A 22,618-nucleotide genomic window follows, 5' to 3' on the forward strand; every position below is an offset into this window, starting at 1 on the left:
CTCTGGGTGAAGAAGTTTCTCCTCATCTCTGTCCTAAATGGCTTACCCCTTATCTTTAGATTGTGACCCCTGGTTCTGGACTTCCCCAACATTGGGAACATTCTTCCCGCATCTAACCTGTCTAAACCCGTCAGAATTTTAAACGTTTCTATGAGATCCCCTCTCATTCTTCTGAACTCCAGTGAATACAAGCCCAGTTGATCCAGTCTTTCTTGATATGTCAGTCCCGCCATCCCGGCAGATAGACACAGAGAGGTTGTTTCCACTGGTTGGGGAGACTAGAACTAGGAGGCACAGCCTCAAAATACGGGGGAGCCAATTTAAAACCGAGTTGAGAAGGAATTTCTTCTCCCAGAGGGTTGTGAATCTGTGGAATTCTCTGCCCAAGGAAGCAGTTGAGGCTAGCTCATTGAATGTATTCAAATCACAGATAGATAGATTTTTAACCAATAAGGGAATTAAGGGTTATGGGGAGCGGGCGGGTAAGTGGAGCTGAGTCCACAGCCAGATCAGCCATGATCTTGTTGAATGGCGGAGCAGGCTTGAGGGGCTAAATGGCCTACTCCTGTTCCTAATTCTTATGTTCTTATGTTGACATAACCTTCTATCCCTTCCTTAAATGTTTTTTTTTAAGCTGCTAATTGGCACAACTAATTGCTTTTATTTAAGAATTTATTCCATATACCCATTACTTTTTGGGATTTATGATTCTAGTTTTGTTTGAGGCTTGCTAATTTTATACTCCTGTCCTCTAGGTCTATGATCACGATCTGAATTCAATACCACACTTTCATAAAATTAACCATTTGACCCTTCCCAATCTTTTGTTAAATGAAAATAAATTCATTTCTTTGAGTATCTCTTCATATCTTGGAACTCTAAATACTAATCTTAATCCTGCCAGTGCCTTTTAGAAAGTGGAATGCCCAGGATTGCCTATAGTGTACAAAATTGGTTTTGTCAGTGACTAGATAAGTGAAATAAAGTGTTTTGACATGCAATAAACAAATGTGAGCTGCATGTGATTCCACGATTGGCATTGTCCACTGAAAGATTCAGATTGACTGGATACTTTCAATGAATGGCCAATAATTACAGGCATCTCCTTTTTCTATTCCACCTTGTTAATGGGCATCAATTTATTGGTGCTGGAACGGGGCATCTCGCAGCGTGCTTCGATAAGACATTTTCCCTCACCCTTCAGCTCAAAAATATTTATGCTGAGAATTGTTGGAAGTGTGAGCTGATAATGAGGCATCGGGGACCTTGGTGACGGGACCAACAGTGAACCAATGAAATTTAAATGTTGAAAAAGAAATGACAGTAACAAATTGCATTTATATAGCGCCTTTAACACAGTAAAACATCCCAAGGCGGAGAAGGAAATAGGGTACATTAGGGTCAAATCTGGTACAGAAGGAGAAATAAAGAGAGGGAGAGAGAAAAAAGACAATGGAAAAGTAAGAAAATAATTTTTAAAAATGTCTCTTAAGATCAATTTACTACTTGCAGAAGTGAGACGCCACAGTTTATTGTTCCCTTTCTGGGCCAGAGAGGTTGAGTGGCATTGCAGGAACATAAATCTCGTAATGAAAAAGGTCCTTACGCAGTAAAGTACCAGCCCTAACCAATGTTCCCTCTAATTTGTTTTTTTAGCCCATGCAGCCCCTTTAACAGGCTGTGCGGACCATTCAAAATTCCGTGCATTCTATTTAAAAGCCGGTTCACCAGCTGCGTGGGACCTTCAGAGTGCCGCGTAGCTTAACGGGAAAGTTGGCCCTAACTTTCTGTGGTGAATTTAATTCATTTTAACAGCACAAATGCAGCAATTTCTTAAAACTCTCAAGGATGTTGAGGGCGAGCTGCCATTTTCGCGAGGCTAACAGTGGAGTGACACAAATCGACCAGCAATTAGTAGCGAGTTGCAATTCACAGGGTACCTTTTCCTCGCCACAGTCAGCACCATTAAACTCGGTTATTTTGCCAGAAAATACTGCCCCAGCGTGTAAATGTGTTTTACATTTCCTGTTCCAATGTGCATTATTAAATTTATCATTTTTTAAAATATATTTTTCAGATGAATTCATCAAGGGTAGAGTTGCCAGGACAGGGGGGAAGGAACAATATTTCTACTTTTGTCACTCAATGTCAAGCACTCCCTGATCAAGTACAACATAGTTACATCAAGAGCAATGGTCCCTCTACTCTGGTTCAACAACATGACTTAATCCCAATCTCCGAAGTTTTTCCACTTTCCACAACAACCTTTCTTATAGACCCTCTGAGCTTTTTTGTGCTGTGCCAACCAGGCTAATGGTGGCCCCAGTTCTTGCATTCACTGCCATTTCTATTTCTAATAGCTGACTTGTAATTCATGCTGTTCCAGCTTGCCACTTACTTTTAATTGAGAAATAAAGATGAAGGGCCACAGCCCTCATACAGGACAAGATTAAAAGAGATGTAGTCAATGAAGATGTTGTGATTAGTTGCTGCTGAGTTAGATTTTTTAAAGCCTGTAGATTATAGGAGGAAGGAAAACTGATGAAGACCATAGTATTGAGGTCCTTGGAAAGAATGAGTTAAAGTAGGAAATGTCGCAATAAGTCTTAATTTCAATACAACGAGAATGTAGGCAGCAGGAAGAGCATGTAGAATGGCTATTTGAACTTTTGTTTCTATCCTTCCTTCCAAGTTTCAGAAGAGTAAGAGAAAAATTGTTAGGGAATCTTTTACATCCACCTGTTGGAGCTTACAGTGCCTTGGTTTACCATCTCATCCAAGTAATGTCACCTACGGCTGTGCAAATGTCCCTCAGTACTGTGCTGCAGTATTCGCCTAAATTATGTGCCAATCGAGGCTTGAACCCACAATGTTCTGACTCAGAGCTGTCACTGAACCAAGGCTGACTCCTACTGATTATGTATTGATAAAATAAAAATGGGCAGAGAGAGATCACCTGTTATACAGGCAGAGCATCCGAAATCCGAAGTTCTAAAAACCGGAATTGTCCAAAAACCGGACATTGTGCAAATTGCAAGAGTAGTTGTCCAGAATCCAGAAATATTTCCTGAAAAACAGACTTTTAAGCTGTACATATCTTTTTCCAAGCAGGAATCAAAAAATATGTGCGGCCTGGTTCGGCCTTGAAGTTGCCGGATTCAAGCCGTTAGATGTAATGCTTCAAAATCCGGAAATACCCGAAAATCTGTCCAAGGGTTTCTGGATTCGGGACGTCGGATTTCATCTCCCAAATCCGGAAAAACCCGAAAACCGGAATGGCCTCAGATCTGAGGTTTCCGGTTTCGGGATGTTATACCTGTACAACAAATAGCTTCTTGTATCCTTTCCAGGAGTATGAGAAAGTTGCTAAAAAGCCTTTTTAGTTATGGGAGCCTTACTGAAGTCTTGGACAAACTTGGGCTTTAATTGATGGTTGCTAGTCCTGGTCCCTCAGCACATTGACTTCAAGCTTTTCATGCTGATCTGCAAATGCCTTCATGGCCTCACTCTACTCTACCTTTGCAACCATCTCCAACCCTTTGTGACTGCTCATACCCACTGCTTTCCAGCTTTGACATGTTGCATATTTCTCCTCCTTCCACTCTAACACTGCCTTCAGTCGTCTTGCCACTCACTCTGGAACTCTCTCCCTAAACTTGTCCCACCTTGTTACATCTCTCCCCACCTTCAAAGGTCTCTTTAAAACCTACTTCTTCAACTGCACCATCGGCTAACTCCCCTACTACTGCTCAGGCCTACTTTACATTATTATTGTGAAAAGAGACATCACGGAACTGAACGATATTGCTAATGTAGATCTTATTGTACTGCTTGTCTCAGTCAACTACATGAGAGTGTTCTCCATGAAAGGAAAAGCATTCATAGTAGACTGACATTTTAATAGATTAGGTACTGCATATAGAACAATATCGTCTTCATCTTGGTAGTTTTGGATTAATTCAAAAAAAAGAACAATCACTTTTCCTGTAACAGAGTCTGAAGGGAAATTTTTTTTGTGGTTTAGCTCTTCAGTTTGATTTTTAAACTTCAGTGCAGTTCGCAATTCTACGCAATCTTCCTGATGTGGTTCAAATTCAGGAGCTTTGACACCTGCCCCCGATGAATAATGCCATAAAATATCCTAAATTCAAGAAAGCTTGTCACCAGCTTTACAAAGACGCACGAACCTGCATACTGATCCTAACATTTCCTGATGCTCCATCCATAATAATGACAGTACATTTCTGCATTTCTGTAATACAACTTGACTATCTGAATAACAGATATTGAAGGCTTCCATGATATCCACACCCTGGCTTCGATCTTTTAGTGGCACAATGTCCAGCTTCTTCCTTCACAGTGCAATTATCAGACAGGAAGTGCACGAATACTGCTAGCTGCGGCTTGTCCTGAACTTCAAACACATCCGGTGCAAGAGTTATACCTCTGGATGTCTGAAGGCAGCTATGATTCAATGTCACTACTTAGATCCCACATCCAACATTCAAATATATGCCAAGAACAGTAACAGATCTAAAATGTTCATTTGCAGTTTATTGTTACCTTTGCATAGGATATCACAATGTCACTTACATAAAATATACTGCACAGAAACGGGCCATTCAGCCCAACGAGTCCACGCTCCCTTCCATCCTTATCTAACTCTTATCAGCCTAACCCTCTATTCCCTTCTCCTTCATATGCTTATCTACCTTCCCTCGAAATGTATTTATACTATTCGCCTCAATCATCCTAACAATGCATCCAAACACCCTATTTGTTTTTGCAATAGCTTCGTGGCACTGGGCGTGGACCTTCAGAGATTCTTTCTCCCACTCAGCAGCCTAGAGCAAACAGGCTGGTGGTGTACCAATTTAGCAGATGAGGACCCATTATCCCTTCATATCTAGATCTACTTTTCTCATCTAAGGTCCTAACATCCACACAAATCTTTGCATCATCTTCAAAAAATGTCAACCCTTCTTGGATAATCAAGAGGCTATAGGGAGGGAGGAACTTAATACAACCACTATCACTAAAGAAGTAGTACTCGGTAAAATAATGGAACTAAAGGCGACAAGTCCTCTGGACCTGATGGCTTACATCCTAGGGTCTCAAAAGAAGTGGCTGCAGAGATAGTGGATGCATTGGTTGTAATTTACCAAAATTCTCTGGATTCTGGGGAGGTCCCAGCAAATTGGGAAACCGCAAATGTAACACCCTTATTTAAAAAAGGAGGCAGACAGAAAGATGGACACTATAGACCAGTTAGCCTAACATCTGTCATTGGGAAAATGCTGGAGACCATTATTAAGGAAGCAGCAGCAGGACATTTGGAAAAGTATAATTCAATCAAGCAGAGTCAGCATGTTTTATGAAAGGGAAATCATGTTTGACCAATTTGCTGGAATTCTTTGAGGATGTAACAAGCAGGGGGGATAAAGGAGAACCAGTGGATGTGTATTTGGATTCCAGAAAGCATTCAATAAGGTGCCACATAAGAACATAAGAAATAGGAACAGGAGTAGGCCATACGGCCCCTCAAGCCTGCTCCGTCATTCAATAAGATCATGGCTGATCTGATCATCGACTCAGCTCCACCTCTCTGCCTGTGCTCTATAACTCCTTATTCCATTGTTTAAGAAACTATCTATTTCTATCTTAAATTTATTCAATGCTCTCTGAGGCAGTGAATTCCACAGATTTACAACCCTCTGAGAGGAGAAGTTTTTCCTCATTTCAGTTTTAAATGAGTGGCCCCTTATTCTAAGATTATGCCCTCTAGTTCTAGTCTCCCCCATCAGTGGAAATACCCTCTCTGCATCCACCTTATCAAGCCCCCTCATCATCTTATACATTTCGATAAGATCACCTCTCATTCTTCTGAATTCCAATGAGTAGAGGCCCAACCTGTTCAACCTTTCCTCATAGGTCAACCCCCCGGAATCAAGCTAGTGAACCTTCTCAGAATTGCCACGAAAGCAAGTATATCCTTTCGTAAATATGGAAACCAAAACTGCATACAGTATTCCAGGTGTGGTCTCACCAATACCCTTTATAGCTGTAGCAAGACTTCCCTGCTTTTATGCTCCATCCCCTTTGCAATAAAGGCCAAGATTCCATTGGCCTTCCTGATCACTGCTGTACCTGCATACTAACCTATTGTGTTTCATGCATAAGTACCCCCAGGTTCCGCTGTACTGCAGCACTTTGCAATCTTTCTCTATTTAAATAATAACTTGCTCTTTGATTTTTTTCTACAAAGTGCATGACCACGCACTTTCCAACATTATACTCCATCTGCCAAATGTTTGCCCACTCACTTAGCCTGACTCTGTCCTTTTGCAGATTTTTTGTGTCCTCCTCACATACTGCTTTTTCTCCTATCTTTGTATAGTCAGCCAACTTGGCTACATTACACTCAGTCCCTTCTTCCAAGTTGTTAATACAGATTGTAAATAGTTGGGGTCCCTGCAGCACCACCATAAAAGGTTACTGCACAAGATAAAAGTTCACGGGGTTGAGGGTAATATATTAGCATGGAGAGAGGGTTGGCTAACTAACAGAAAACAGAGAGTTGGGATAAATTGGTCATTTTCCGGTTGGCAAGCTGTAACTAGTGGGGTTCTATTGCGTTCCTAATACAGATGAGACTGCACACAGGGAGGTTAAAGTAACACTGACCTCAGTCTTTATTAAGACACTCCAGAGTGAGGAACAGGCCTTAGGGGCCGGCTTATATCCAGTGCTCCCAACGGATGCTGGGATCCCTTGGGACTTCAGGGGATGTGCTCCCTGGTGGCAGAACATGGGAGTGCATGTTTTACAGATACACAAGTCAAAGTGAAAACTATTTACAAGATGAGTTGGTCGGGAACCTTTCTTTCCCTGGTGGACCGCCTCGGTACAAATGTTCTGGTGTGTTGGCTGTGCCCTCGCTGGGCTGGCGTATTGTTGGCCCTGCTGGGTGAGCCTGGCCTTGCTGGGCTATTGGGCATGATGGGTTTGATTTCCTGATCCGGGGTGGTGACGTTGATCCTTTGGGTGTGTGCTGTGGGCTCGAAAAAGGTGGTGTCTGCTGTGGGTTGTTCAGGCAGTCTGTGAACCGCAGCCAGGTGCTTTCTGCAAATTTGTCCATTGTCTAGTTTGACTACAAACACCCTACTCCTTTCTTTAGCTATCACCGTGCCCGTGATCCACTTTGGACCATGTCCATAGTTTAGCATATACACAGGGTCATTCAGATCAATTTCCCGTGACACAGTGGCGCGACCATTGTTTACATTTTGTTGCTGCCGCCTACTCTCTACCTGATCATGCAGGTTGGGGTGAACCAGCGAGGGTCTGGTTTTAAGTGTCCTTTTCATGAGTAGCTCAGCTGGGGGCACCCCTGTGAGCGAGTAGGGTCTCGTGCGGTAGCTGAGCAGTACTTGGGACAGGCGGGTTTGGAGTGAGCCTTCTGTAACTCATGTGAGGCTCTGTTTGATTGTTTGTACTGCCCGTTCTGCCAGCCCATTGGAGGCTGGTTTAAACGGGGCCGAGGTGACATGTTTGATCCCATTGCGGGTCATGAATTCTTTAAATTCGGCACTGGTGAAACATGTCCCGTTGTCAGTGACCAGTATGTCAGGGCAGGCCCTGGGTGGCAAACATGGCCCTCAGGCTTTCACTGGTGGCGGTGGTGGTGCTTCCCGGCATTATTTCACATTCAATCAACTTTGAAAAAGCAACCATCACCAACAAGAACATTTTACCGAGAAACAGGCCGGCATAGTCGACATGGATCCTCGACCATGTTCTGGTGGGCCAGGACCACAAACTTAGTGGTGCCTCTTTGGGCGCGTTGCTCAACTGAGTACACACTCTTTATTGCCATACACAGGACTCTTAAGTCAGAGTCGCTACCAGGCCACCACACGTGGGATCTGGCTATCGCTTTCATCATTACTAACCCGGGTGTGTGCTGTGGAGATCCGAGATGAACGTCTTCCTGCCCTTTTTTGGTAGCACTACGCGCTTATCCCACAACAGGCAGTCTGCCTGAATGGACAGCTCGTCCTTTCGCCGCTGGAACGGCTTGATTAGCTCTTGCATTTCAACAGGAATGCTGGCCCAGCTCCCATGCAGTACACAGTTCTTTTACTAGGGACAGCAGAGGATGTTGGCTGGTCCAAGTGCTTAACTGGCGGGCCGTGACAAGTGATTTATCATTTTCAAACGCTTCCATGACCATCAACAAGTCTGCGGGCTGCGCCACCATCAGCAAGTTTGCAGGCTGCGCCATTTCCACCCTCGTGCTGGGCAATGGTAGCCGACTGAGAGCATCCGCACAGTTCTCGGTGCCTGGCCTGTGGCGGATGGTATAGTTATACGCTGATAGCGCGAGTGCCCACCTTTGTATGCGGGTTGAGGCATTAATATTTATCCCCTTGTTTTCAGCGAACAGGGATATGAGGGGCTTGTGATCGGTTTCCAGCTCAAATTTGAGGCCAAACAGGTACTGATGCGTTTTCTTTACCCCGAACACACACGCTAAAGCCGCTTTCTCAATCATGCTGTAGGCCTTCTCGGTCTTCGACAAGCTCCTGGAGGCATAGGCGACAGGTTGCAACTTCCCCGCAACGTTAGCTTGTTGTAATACACACCCGACTCCGTACGACGACGCGTCACATGCTAGCACAAGTCTTTTACATGGGTTATACAATACAAGCAGCTTGTTGGTGCATAAAATGTTTCTGGCTTTCTCAAAAGCAATTACTTGTTTTTTTTCCCCATACCCAGTTCTCATCTTTACGCAATAACATATGTAGGGGCTCTAAGAGGGTGCTTAACCCCGGTAGTAAGTTATCAAAATAATTGAGGAGTCCCAGGAACGACCGCAGCTCCGTGACGTTCTGTGGCCTGGGCGCGTTCCTGATAGCCTCTGCCTTGGCGTCTGTGGGCCGAATGCAGTCAGCCGTGATCTTTCTCCCCAAAAACTCCACTTCTGTTGCCATGAAGACGCATTTCAACCTCTTCAGCTGCGGCCCTACGCGATCCAGTCGCTGGAGGACCTCCTCCAGGTTTTGTAGGTGCTCGACGGTATCCCGACCCATGACCAATATGTCGTCCTGAAAAACCACCATGCGTGGTACCGACTTGAGTAGGCTCTCCATGTTTCTCTGGAAGATCGCTGCAGCCGACCGAATTCCAAACAGGCATCTGTTGTAGATGAACAGTCCCTTGTGCGTGTTGATGCAGGTGAGGCCCTTCGAAGACTCCTCCAGCTCCTGCGTCATGCAGGCCGAAGTCAGGTCGAGCTTGGTGAATGTCTTGCTTCCTGCCATCATCGCAAATAGATCGTCTGCTTTAGGTACTGGGTATTGGTCCTGTTGTGAGAAACGATTAATAGTTACTTTATAATCGCCGCAAATCCTGACCATGCCATCACTTTTGAGTACTGGAACAATCGGGCTGGCCCACTTGCTGAATTCCACTGGGGAGATGATGCCCTCGCGTTGCAGCCTGTCCAGCTCCATTTCCACTCTCTCCCTCATCATATGAGGTACCGCTCGCGCCTTGTGGTGAATGGGTCGTGCCTCTGGGACCAAGTGGATCCACACCTTGGCCCCGGAAAACTTTCCAATGCCTAGCTCAAAAAGGGAAGGAAATTTGTTCAGAACCTGGGTACATGAGGCCTCATCGACATGTGATAGCACTCGGATGTCATCCCAGTTCCAGCAGATCTTGCCCAGCCAGCTCCTTTCAAGCAGTGTGGGGCCATCGCCCGGGACAATCCACAGTGGCAGTTCGTGCGCCGTGCTCTTGTGGGTGACCTTGACCATGGCACTGCCGAGGACAGTGATGAGCTCTTTGGTGTACGTTCTCAGTTTCGTGTGGATGGGGCTCAGGGCTGGTCTGAGTGCCTTGTTGCACCACCGTCTCTCAAACATCTTTTTACTCATGATGGATTGGATAGCGCCAGTGTCCAGTTCTATGGCTACCGGTAAGCCATTCAATTTTGCATTTAGCATTGTAGGTGGACATTTCGTCAAAATGTATACATCCTGTGTACTTCAGCATCTGCCTCCTCTTTCTGATGCTCAAAATTGCTTTCATCCACCATGGACCGATCTTCCTCTGCCACATGGTGGTTAGCAGGTTTTGCAGAACTTGAAGCTCGTCTGCAAGCTCGTCGGAGGTGCCCCATTGTCCCACAGCTCTTGCAAACATACCCTTTGAAGTTGCATGAATAGGCTGAATGGAAGCCTCCACAACACCAACAAGGTGTGAATTGCCTTGCATTCATCCTTTGTTGCGGACTCTCTGAGTCATCTGGGTCACCTGAGGCCTGCTGGCAGTTGCAGACTCGTGGTTTCTGCCCTGTACATTTCTGCTCGCAAACACAGTTCCAGTTAATTTATGAACATTGCTAGCACTTGTGTGCTGAGAGATTTGTTTGGTGTTATCACTGGTGGACATAAACGGCTGTGCTATCGCAATGGCCTTACTGAGAGTCGGTGTCTCTACAGTCAAAAGTTTTCGTAGGATGGTCTCGTGGCCAAAGCCCAGTACAAAAAAGTCTCTGAGCATTTGCTCCAGGTAACCATCAAACTCACATTGTCCTGCAAGTCGTCTTAGCTCGGCGACGTAGCTTGCCACTTCCTGACCTTCAAATCACTGGCACGTGTAGAACCGATACCGCGCCATCAGCACGCTCTCCCTCGGGTTTAGATGCTCCCGAACCCATGTACACAGCTCCTCATATGAGTTATCTGTGGGTTTCACCAGAGTTAGAAGATTCTTCATGAGGCTGTAGGTCGGTGCCCCGCAGACTGTGAGGAGGACCGCTCTCCTTTTTGCAGCGCTTCCTTCTCCATCCAGCTCGTTGGCTACAAAGTACTGGTCTAGCCATTCAACATAGGCTTCCCAGTCCTCACCCTCCGAGAACTTCTCCAGGATGCCCACAGTTTGCTGCATCTTTGCTTTGGATTCGTATACTTGTCGCCTGTTATTGTGTTCCTAACACAGATGAGGCTGCACACAGTGAGGTTAAAGTAACAGTGACCTCAGTCTTTATCAAGACACTCCAGAGTGAGGAACAGGCCTTAGGGGCCGGCTTATATACTGTGCTCCCAAGAAATGCTGTGATTCCTTGGGACTTTAGGGGATGCGCTCCCTGGTGGCGCAACATGGGAGTGCATGCTTTACAGATACACAACAGGTTCCACAGGGATCGGCGCTGAGGCCTTAACTATTTACAATCTATATTAATGACTTGGATGAAGGGACCGAGTGTATTGTAGCCAAATTTGCTGAGGATACAAAGATGGGTGGGAAAGCAAGTTGTGGGGAGGAGACAAAGGGCCTGCAAAGGGATATAGATAGGTGTTAAGTGAGTCGTCAAAAATTAGGCAGAAGGAGTAAAATGTCGTAAAATGTGAGGTTATCCACTTTGGTAGGAAGAATAGAAAAGCAAAATATTACTTAAATGGAGAGAATGCTGCGGTACAGAGAGATCTGGGTGTCCTCATACATGAAACACAAAAAGTTAGCATGCAGTTACAGCAAGTAATTAGGAAGGCAAATGGAGTGGTGGCCTTTATTGCAAGGGGAATGGAGTATAAAAGTAGGGAAGTCTTGCTACACCTAGAATAATGCATACAGTTTTGGACTCCTTATTTAAGGAGAGATATATTTGCATTGGAGGCACTTCAGAGAAGGTTCACTAGGTTGATTCGTGGGATGAAGGGGTTGATTTCATAGAATCATAGAAATTTACAGCACAGAAGGAGGCCATTTTGGCCCACCGTGTTCGTGTGGGTTCCCAAGGGCTATCCAGCCGAATTCCACTTTCCAGCTCTTGGGGTCTTATGAGGAAAGGTTGAGTAGGTTGGGCCTATACTCATTGGATTTTAGAAGAATGAAAGGTGATCTTACTGAAATATATAAGATTCTGTGGGGAGGCTTGACAGGGTACATGCTGAGAAGATGTTTCCACTTGTGGGGGAATCTAGAACTAGGGGGCATAGTTTCAGAATAAGGGATCGCCCATTTAAGACAGCGATAAGGAGGAATTTCTTCTCTGAGGGTCTTAAATCTTTGAAAATTCTACCCCACAGAGCTGTGGAAGCTGAGTCATTGAATATATTTAAGGCTGAGAAATGATGTGGAAGACACAAAAAATCTGCAAATGGATATAGGCAGGCTAAGTGAATGGGCAAAAATTTGGCAGTTGGAGTATAATTTGGGAAAATGTGAGGTTATCCACTTTGGCAGAAAAAATAGAAAAGCAAATTATAATTTAAATGGAGAAAAATTGCAAAGTGCTGCAGTACAGAGGGGCCTGAGGGTCCTTGTGCATGAAACAGAAAAAGTTGGTATGCAGGTACAGCAAGTAATCAGGAAGGCAAATGGAATGTTGGCCTTTATTGCAAGGGGATAGAGTATAAAAGTAAAGACAGACATCCTGCTACAACTGTACAGGGTATTGGTGAGGCCACACCTAGAGTGCTGCGTAGTTTTGGTCTCCGTATTTAATGAGGGATATACTTGCATTAGAGGCTGTTCAGAGAAGGTTCAATAGGTTGATTCTGGAGATGGGGGGGTTGACTTATGAAGACAGGTTGAGTAGTTTGGGCCTATACACATTGGAGTTCAGAAGAATGAGAGGTGAACTTATCAAAACATATAAGATAATGAGGGGGCTGGACAAGGTGGATGCAGGGAGGATATTTCCGTTCAGGGGAAACTAAAACTGGGGGACATAGTCTCAGAATAAGGGGCTGCCTATTTAAAACTGAGATGAAGAGGAATTTCTTCTCAGAGGATTGTAAATCTATGGAATTCTCTCCCCAGAGAGCTGTGAAGGCTGGGTCATTGAATATATTTAAGGCGGAGATAGATAGATTTTTGAGCGATATGGGAATAAAGGATTACAGGAAGTGGGCAAGCAAGTGGAGCTGAGTCCATGATCAGATCAGCGATTATCTTCTTAAATGGCGGAGCAGGCTCGAGGGGCCAAATGGCCTACTCCTGCTCCTAGTTCTTATGTTCTTAAGTCCCCATTTCTGAACTTCCTGTCCCATTAATGAAGCCCTGGTCCTGTTTGCAAAGCCGATGCTGATCCTGCTCCTGTCTGGTTTGTAAGCACCAGTCCCGAGCACAGAAAATGGTGCTTCCTATTCTCTGTGCACAGCACATCCAGTCGAAGATAGCCCATGAAGCGGTGAAAAAGCTGCATGTTGGTCATCCCAACCTAATATTGTTGCTCGAGTAAATCATTTAATGGAAAATAAATTCAATTATTTAATTTAGCCATTATGAAGTGGCTCTATCCTATAATATTTTCTGTCTTTGTGAGGCAGGAGACAGTGAGAATACAGTCATTGTTAGGCCTGGGCTACACAACTAGTTCTACATAGGTGCAGCCACTCAAGAGGAGTCTGTTATAAATGTTGATAGAGGACAAGGATCTTGAAGTTAATTTTGTTGGAAATAGAGCCAGTGAAGCTTAGCGAAGATGGATGTAATGCTTGGGTGAATTTCTGGATTACCTAATGTTTGTGAAGCATGAAGATGAGCTATTTTAAATTTGTTCCCAAGGTATAGGTGATACTGCTATGGTTGCATTCATTGCCCATACCTAGTTATCTTGAAATGCTGCAGACCTTGTGATGGTTCTACTATGGTCGTGTTAGGTAGGGAATTCCTGGATTTTGGCCCAGCACTGATGAAAAAACAGCAATACATGTTCAAGTCAGGATGTGAGACTTGGAGAGGAACTTTGAGGTGATGGTGTCTCATGATCTTGCTGTTCTTATCCTTCTTGTGGTAGAGGGGCTAGGAAGTACTATTGAAGTAAACTTGGTTAGTTAATGCAATGCATCTTGAAGATAGTACATATTGCAGCCACATTACAACAGTGGTGGATTATTGGCTGCATCCTGAATGTACTACTGAGGTGATGCATAGATTGATCAAGTTGGGTCCAGTGAGAAGTAGGAGAGACATATAAAATGACTTTAGGCTTGTTGATATGAGCTGCAGGAAAATTTGGCTTATTCAGGACTTGGAATTGGCCCCATGCTTGCAGATAATGTTGCCGAGGGCTCAGAAATAAATAATGAACAGGAGAGCCCCAAAGGTGGAGGTGACTGTGTGGGCACAGGAGGAAAAACTGCTAAAGGGTGTCTGCAGCTAGATCGGGAGCCATGAGACAATGGTGCCATCGTGATAGACCATAGAGGAAAGGAGGTGGAGGAAAACAGAATAGTAGACCATGTCAAAAGGCGCCAGAGAGATAGAGGAGCGATCGCAAGCTATGGTTGCAGTTAGACAGAATATCATTTGTGATTTTAACCAGAGTGATCTGTTGGTTGTGGATGGGTCAGAAATCTGATTGGATGGACTCAATTAAGGAGTGGTGGAAAAAGGTGACCACATAGAGGGTAGCAACAAATGTTGAGCGATCAAGCATGGGCTTTTTAAGAGGGGAGTTATTCTGATTTTGAAAGGGGTGGAAACAATGCCCGAGGATAGGAAGAGGTCAACTGGCACTGGATCTGTGGCAGGTTGTGATCTGTTTATGCATTGGAGCATGCAATATGTCATTCAGTTTTACACTATATGCTTTACACGGTTTTTGTCACTTGCTAAAATTTCTTCCCTTGCTAGAGTCATTCTCTATTCAATTCAACTTGTACTTCTCCAGATTGGGAGAAGCATTTTTTTTCTTAAGGCTGCATGTTATCCTCTTATCCCTACTGTTTTAGAATAGAGCATAACCAGCTGGAGAACTGTAAGAAGGCTGATAATGCAAGCTATTTTCTGCTGTCTCATCTTAATCTTGTTACATAAATGATTGTGAAGGGATTCATGAATCTTAATTTTGCCTTTTGCATTAGCCCCTCGTGTCATGCATCCCCAGCTGCCCTCTGCAGGAGATGGCCACCCTTCTTTATACATTTGGGGGGGGGGGGGCAAAATTGCTTATAATCTTCGCAGTTATGCAAGAAAAACATGCACTTACAAACCACCCATGAAGCTGATTAACAGTGATCAGGAGAATCAGCTTTGCCTCTTAAACTTTTCACCTCTACCTGATTGCCACAGATTTTGCCTTTTGTTAAGCAGAGGTTTTAATAGCACCAATTCACAATATACTAGCAACAAATTATTCAGTACCTGACTGTTCCGATGCTTCTATCTCAGTGTTTGCCCTAGTACAGTAAAATACATTCATCTAACAAATAAATGTGATTCCCCCTTACACCTTTCTCCTATTTTATGTAAATTTCATTTTTTAAGCAATTCCCCCCCGGCCCCCACCCATTTCTCCCTTCCCTTCTGAAGCTGCTGATTCATATTTAGGTGTGGGTCTGGACACTACTGTCTTCTGGCACAAGTGGCTAGTCTACATGTATGAACCTAAACAGTGTGTGCCCGCTGACTATTCAACTTTGAAGTTTGATACTCGTCTTATTTGACAGCAATTTCCAATAGCAGTCATATGAACCTTTGTTGATTTTGTTATTTTCCCCTTTCCCAGGACTAATAGCTAAGGCTATTCTGGTAAGGAATTAACTCAACACAGAGTACGGTTTGAACTTGGTTTTGTTATTTTAATGGAAAGTCCAGTATGTTTGAAGTTTCTATATTATATCTTTGTGCATTGATAATTCTTGATTTACAACTTCACAAAATATAGGGCCCAAGTTTCGAGCCGCGCCTAGAACGGCGCAGTCCCGACCTGGACGCCCGTTTTTCGCGCCACAAAGTGCGCCTAAAAAAAACTCCAGATTCTCCACCTCCCTACAGGTCCTCTGGCCCTCGGCGCAGCGCAGCAGGAGCTGTAGGGGGCGAAGCCAGGTCCCTGCGCCGAAAACAGTGCCGGGACCTCTGCACATGCGCGCTACAGTGGGCACGTAAGTGCAGTAGCTCCAGGCGCCCGAAACTGTGTGGGAGGGGCCCGAAGCACGCAGCCCCTAGCCCTGGCCGAATGGCCTCACTGGGGCTGCGTGAATAAGGCTCCTCCCACGGCCAGCTCCTGCTTCCTCCCAACCCGACTCGACTCCCGCTTCCCGCCTCCGGACCGGACCCGACACCCGCTCCCGCCCCCGGACCGGACCAGATACCCGCTCCCCCCACCCACCTCCAGACCGGACCCGACCCGACACCCGCTCCCCCCCGACACCCGCTCCCCGCACCCCCCCACCCCCGCCCCCGGACTGGATCCGACCTGACCTCCCTCCCCCCGACCTGACCTCCCTCTCCCTCCCTCCCTCCCACCCGACCCGAACCGAACCAACCTCCCTCCCACCCCCCCCCCCCCGACCCGACCCAACGCCACCTACCTGTAAATCTGGTGCTGGGGACGGGCCCTGCCCGAAGTCTCGGGCCCGGCCCGTTCAGCCTCCCTCCCCCTTCTCCTTCCCCCCACCCCCCCCAATCTCCTTCCCCCCCCAATCTCCTTCCCCCCCCCCAGTCTCCTTTCCCCCCAATCTCCTTCCCCCCCAATCTCCTTTCCCCCCCAATCTCCTTTCCCCCCCCCAATCTCCTTTCCCCCCCCAATCTCCTTTCCCCCCCCAATCTCCTTTCCCCCCCCCAATCTCCTTCCCCCCCAATCTCCTTCCCCCCCAATCTCCTTCCCCCCCAATCTCCTTCCCCCCCCCAATCTCCTTCCCCCCCCCAATCTCCTTCCCCCCCCCAATCTCCTTCTCCCCCCCCAATCTCCTTCTCCCCCCCCAATCTCCTTCTCCCCCCAATCTCCTTCTCCCCCCCCAATCTCCTTCTCCCCCCCCAATCTCCTTCTCCCCCCCCAATCTCCTTCTCCCCCCCCCAATCTCCTTCTCCCTCCCATCTCCTTTCCCCACATCTCCTTTCCCCCCCATCTCCTTTCCCCCATCTCCTTTCCCCCCCATCTCCCCTTTATCCCCTTCTCCCCCTCCCCCTTCTCCCCCCTTCTCCTTCTCCCACATCCCTCCCCCTTCTCCCACATCCCTCCCCTTCTCCCCCATCCCTCCCCCTTCTCCCCATCCCTCCCCCTTCTCCCCCTTCCCTCCCCCTTCTCCCCCTTCCCTCCCCCTTCTCCCCCTTCCCTCCCTCTGCTCCCCCCCCTCCCTCTACCCCCCTCCTCCCCCTCCCCTCGCTGTCAGAAACACAGACATTGACAGACAGAGAATGAGAGACAGACAGAGAGATAGAGACACTGACAGAGACACACTGAGGGGGGCATCCCAGCACGCTGTTGGAGGGCTCCCGGTGCTGCAGTCGGTCAGTAGAAAATGTTTTATTTATTGATTTTTAAAAAAATTATTTATTAATTTTTTTTGATTGATTTATTGATTGATTTATTGATGTATTTATCATTTATTATTGATGATGGCTCTTTATTTGTAAAACTGAAGTGTTTAATGTTTGTAAACTTCCCTTTAAACACCCCCCCCCCCTCCACCATTCCCTACGCCTGATTTGTAACCTACGCCTGATTTGTAACCTACGCCTGATTTTCTAAAGTGTAGACAAGGTCTTTTCGAGCGTACAAAAATCTTCACTTACTCCATTCTAAGTTAGTTTGGAGTAAGTTTTCACTCACGAAACTTTGAAATCAGGCGTAAGTGGCCGGACACGCCCCCTTTTGGAAAAAAAATTCTGTTCCAAAGTGAAACTGTTCTAACTGACTAGAACTGGAGCAAACTAAATGACGAGAATTCCGATTTCTAAGATACTCCATTCTGCACCAGTTGCTCCTAAAAATCAGGAGCAAATCATGTGGAAACTTGGGGCCATAGAAACTAAAATTATTTCCATTGCAGTATGTAGATTCCAGCAGTAAGTAGTGGTAGACAACTGTGCTAATTTCTGATGGACTTGACGGGTTCTGTCCTATGATTAGCCTGCAGGAGCCCCCAGATGAACCTATTGAATTCCCCCTCTTTTTCATTGGTTAGAGTCTTTACTTCCAATTGATATATTTAATGGTTCATTGAAGAGATGGAACAGCTTGCTATCTGAAGAAAACATATATCTATTTGTTCATTGGTCTGCTATTTAAAGCCGAATGGGTATCATGTTGAACTTAGTAATTTGATCTCTTCTTTTTTTGAGTCACTTTTTCAATATATTTTTTAATCCCTTGTAGGAAATGACTTTCAAAATTTCTGTATAGGGACCACCTGCAAATATTGACACATGCCTTGGACCTCCTTACAAATATTGACATGCTCCCAGAAGTCACCTGCAAATATTGACACACTCCTGGGGAGTCTGTGTGAATATTGACATACTCCCCAGGAATACTTCCTAACTTAGAAACACAATGCAAGCTACCCAAAGGAAAACAGTAGCATTATTGCAGAAAATATTTTTACGGGCATAGAGTAACAGTATCAATGTGCTAATAAGTCAACAAGTGCAGAAATGTCATTAACTCATAGACTCCCTGTGACTTCCTAAAGTCCAGAGACCATCATTTGAAATCCTGTTCATTTAGACTTCCTTTACCTCATCTGCCATTACTCCATAGAGAATATGGGCTGGAGACTTGTTTGCATGTCTTTGTCAATTCATCACTTTAGTCAACTGCTAGGAAGTGCACAGGAATGGCCCTCTAACTTAGTTTTCTGGCACCTATCGCTGGGAAATGCATAGAAATTCCCTGTCAGCAAATGCGGCACTGAAATTCATCAAATGCTGTGGTTCTTGCCAATTGGTTGCAGTCCTTGCAAGTACACCATATTCCTCTCTTCAGCAGATCCACTCATGCACTTGGTTTTCTTCTCAATTTAGGGTTCCACCTCCAATTTCCAAATTTCTGGCAGATACTTTCTGTGTACTCGTTCAGCAACTTGACATGACCTCTTCCTGCTCCCTGTGCTCCCCTGCTCAGCAGCCACAACCTGCTCCAATGAAAAGAAGTAAGAGAGGAAATAAAGCAAAATACACAAAAGAAAATTAAACATACATGGAGGGGAAGGGAGAATCAGAATTGAAAGAGTTGGGGAGAGAAACAAAAGTGAAGCAGTATGAGACAGAAAGAGATGGGTCGGAGAAGAGAGTGAGAAGTGAGGATAGAAGGGTTAGGAGAAAGACAAAGGAGAGGGGGAGGGGGTGAAAAGAATGGCACGGGGAGAAGAGTAACAGTTGGAAAGAAGAGAGAAAAATGTAAGGAAAGGAAAACAAGGGAATGAATAGGAAGAGAGAAAAAGGGAATTAGGAGAGACTGATAAACAAAAGGAAAGAGATAGGAGAAATAGAAGAGAAGGAGAAGAGACAGACTTTTTTGCAGACTTATGGGTATCCGTATCCTTGGATAGATGGGCACAAGAAGCTATCTGAAAATAATTAAAGGTGCTTAAATTATAATTTACCTAAGTGTTTGATTTCTTTTCTCAGATGAAGGATGAGAAAACGGAGAGATATGAAGAGAACCTCCACTATCCTGTCCTTATCACTCTAACTAAGCAGGAAACAGCCATCGATCCCCAACCAAGCTGAAACCTGTGAACGTACTGATGTTGTCCTCGGGACTTCTAGAGGCTGCACTCATCAATACAAAAGCACAGTTCATTACTACTTTCTCCTATTAAGGGCGCTCATTATGGAAGGAATACTTTTGTTGTTGAGGAGTAAGAGAAATTCGCAAGTGTAAGCTCACCCCTTCCCCCACCCACAAAATCTGCAGAATTTGCAACGTTCCACAAACGTTTTCCCAATTAAAGCAGTTTGCCACACTGAAAGTGGTTGTATACATGTAATTGCTTTTTTTCTGATTGCTTTGCTATTTAAAATGTAAAGTCCTTTATTTTGTAATATATTTTCTTTTCCTAATGCTGTTTTCCTACCTAAAGAACATTATACACTTGTTTATTTTTCAATAAACTTTATAGAAAAAAATCTCCATTAATAATAAGGAATCTGCAAATCTCTATTTTCTTTTCAACTTTTTAGCATAAACCTAGATTTTATGCAAAAATGTTTTAAGCTTGGGTGGTTTTCAGTTCAGTTTACTTTACCTTATCTGCATCATTGCAGGAACCTTGTAAACTTGACCACTTAGCTTCTGTGAGACAAAGCTTGTCCAACCCTCTGCCCCTCCCTTCCAATTATGTATGATTAGTCTCAGTGTGTTGTGTCAAGATGAAGGAGTGTGCTGAGTGGTTATTATCTGTTTAGGTGCAAGGAATCCATGCCTTCTGCAGAGAATGAACCCCTTGCAGTATTTGGTTCTAGTAGCTCACTGTGATAACCTTTTTTTTTAAATCTATGTTTTGGGATAATTATTTTTAAATCTCTATTTGATGGCATGCCAATGGATGTCTTGAAGCTCCCAAAGTGATTGCTAAATATTTACATGTATAAATGTCACCAATCTTTCTCAGGACAATCTTTACATTACTGCAACGTTACGTGAGCAATCACATATATAACAAAGTGGCGTCAAAGACTGGGACAATGTGAAGGACAGCCAAGTTTAAAAAGTAGTTTCTAACCTTGATGGTTATTGCTATTTATCCAAATGCCGCTTTGACCCTAGCTTTGAATTAAGTCAAAACTCTGAGGTGTTGTGCGTGACTTTTTTTTTGCCTCTGCATTCCTATTTTGTGCTTTTCAGTGCATTTTTTTCTTTCTTTGTCTTTCTCCTTTCTTGTTGTTAAGCAGGACCTGAAAGAAGAGCTTAGCAGTGAATACTGGGATCTAGTTGTAGGAGTGTATACAGTAGCAGAATCCAAGAAGCTGAGCAAATGATGGAGGCTTAGTGTTGCAAACTGAGAAGGAAAATTGTTTTTAATTAGCACCTTGGTAAGAACTGCTGATAGTGTTTGGTTTTGTGAAGAGCTTTCAGCTGAGTAATTTGTGCAGCCATTACAACAGTTTTGTCAGAGCTCCTCTCCTGTTGTTAAACACAAACAGCAGATGAGAACGGCCCAAGATGAGTTTGTCAAGTAACAATTTACATTACTGAAGAAGTATCATCGGTGCAGTAGCTCATAAAGAAATAGAAAGGTGTTTTAAAGCTTCGTAAAAGAAACTGTTGCACGCCAAGAAGCCTTTTGAGTAAGATTTTGCAGCAATTTCCAATGTACTTTGAATTTGTCTATGTATGTATGCATATGCTTAAGTATGTATGTATATACCTGCAACCTTATTCCTTGGACAGAGTGTGCTCTGAGCCAGCCTAATATAGCAGGGATGAAAGGCCTCAAAATTATAATATTTTAACCTTATGCCAGTGCTAAAGGAGATTGAGGCAGTATAGAAGCCTATAAAGAAAAGCTATACTGTGCTGATGTGAATGAAGAGTCATCCACCCCATGCAGCACAAGCCTTAAATGTCAACTTTGTGGCTGTGCCTCCAATATGAAATTGGTGGGTATGGTAAAAGTCTGAAATTCAATGCAGCTTCAGAAATGGAGGGCCTCCAGCGATGGGTGTCATTAAGTGCTTTCATCATAATAAACTTTAAACTGTTGGCTTCATGAATTGCCAAGCAGTTTTGCTGTTGCTCAGAAGGAGCTTGCAGTGTCTTAAGTGTGACAAGCCCTATTAGGAATTGTAACCGCGTTTCAAGCATACTTGGCTTTTCCACTCCTGGGGTGATTGCTGCCTATTAGTCAGCATCTGGGAAGATTTTCCTCTGGCAATCTTAGTTCAAGAGCTTTCTGGGCTTTGACCTGCTTTTTCAAGGCATTCTCTGAGGAGTTTTGTAAGAACAGAATGCGAGAGGATTTGTGGCCACTTTTTATTCATTCCATTTCAATTTTCTTGCGCTGTTATATAGAAAACGGCTTTCATTGTTTCTAAGGTCCTTATTTGCTTGGTGTTCCTTTCCACAGTTTTCTAAAAAGAATGATTGTGAAAATAATTGTATAGCATTGCAAGATATTTATTTTCAGGAAAATAATTGTTAAACTCAGCCTTCTATAGATCTAATGTAAAACGTGATTGTCCCATGAAATGACAAAGTGTGAGTAATTTCATATTCAAATATATTTCATACAGTATCAATTCAATAAATATATAGATGATACTCAACAGGGAAGTGCAGAATAGGCAATTGATTCTATTCATGAAGAAAACTTGAAAGCGCACAGTCACAATTGAGTTATCAAGGTCGTCTTCATAACTGGAATCTATTCTACATTCCAGTCTTCCATTGATAAACATGAAAAATGTATTAAATTTGAATTATCTTTGTCTTTGCAGTAATGCTATTTTAGTTACATTAATGCTGTTTTCAACCTTGATATTATGTCCTGCACTAGCGACCTTGTCCTTTCACCTAGGTTTCTCAATTTAAAAAATATAATGCCTGTTGGAAGATGCTTTTGTACTACCTGTCTGGTCATGTGCAATTCATCTCTCCAGAAGCAAATGGCTGGCACCTTGAAAATCCCATTAGAGGACTAATATACAAACTATTCTTGGCCAGACTCCTGTGCATTTTATAGCAGTGAGTTATTGAGTTAAGGTGAGGCTTCAGACTTGTGACACGATAGAAAATATATAGCCATTTTTAAAATTTGCACTTTAGCTGGTTTATGGAACTGACTTGTGTGCTTAACAATTTACATTCACACAGCAGGCCATACATGTAGTGTTTACAATGAAGTTGCAGTGTTTTGGTAGCTTACCATTA

The 22,618-nt window shown here is 44.2% G+C and overlaps 1 protein-coding gene across 2 annotated transcripts in view; it reads left to right on the forward strand.

Moving 5' to 3' along the window:
• camkmt (calmodulin-lysine N-methyltransferase) overlaps positions 1–19,857 on the forward strand; it is a 464,522-nt gene extending 444,665 nt beyond the window's left edge. For both annotated transcript variants that reach the window (XM_070889350.1, XM_070889351.1), the window contains exon 11: positions 19,375–19,857. In XM_070889350.1, the coding sequence (XP_070745451.1) occupies positions 19,375–19,476 (102 nt within the window). In that variant the 3' untranslated portion in view covers positions 19,477–19,857. The remainder of the gene's footprint in view (positions 1–19,374) is intronic.
• The last annotated feature ends 2,761 nt before the right edge of the window (positions 19,858–22,618 follow it).

The sequence above is a fragment of the Pristiophorus japonicus genome, chromosome 9, assembly GCF_044704955.1.
Source record: "Pristiophorus japonicus isolate sPriJap1 chromosome 9, sPriJap1.hap1, whole genome shotgun sequence".
In the NCBI taxonomy this organism is placed as follows: Eukaryota; Metazoa; Chordata; class Chondrichthyes; family Pristiophoridae; genus Pristiophorus; species Pristiophorus japonicus.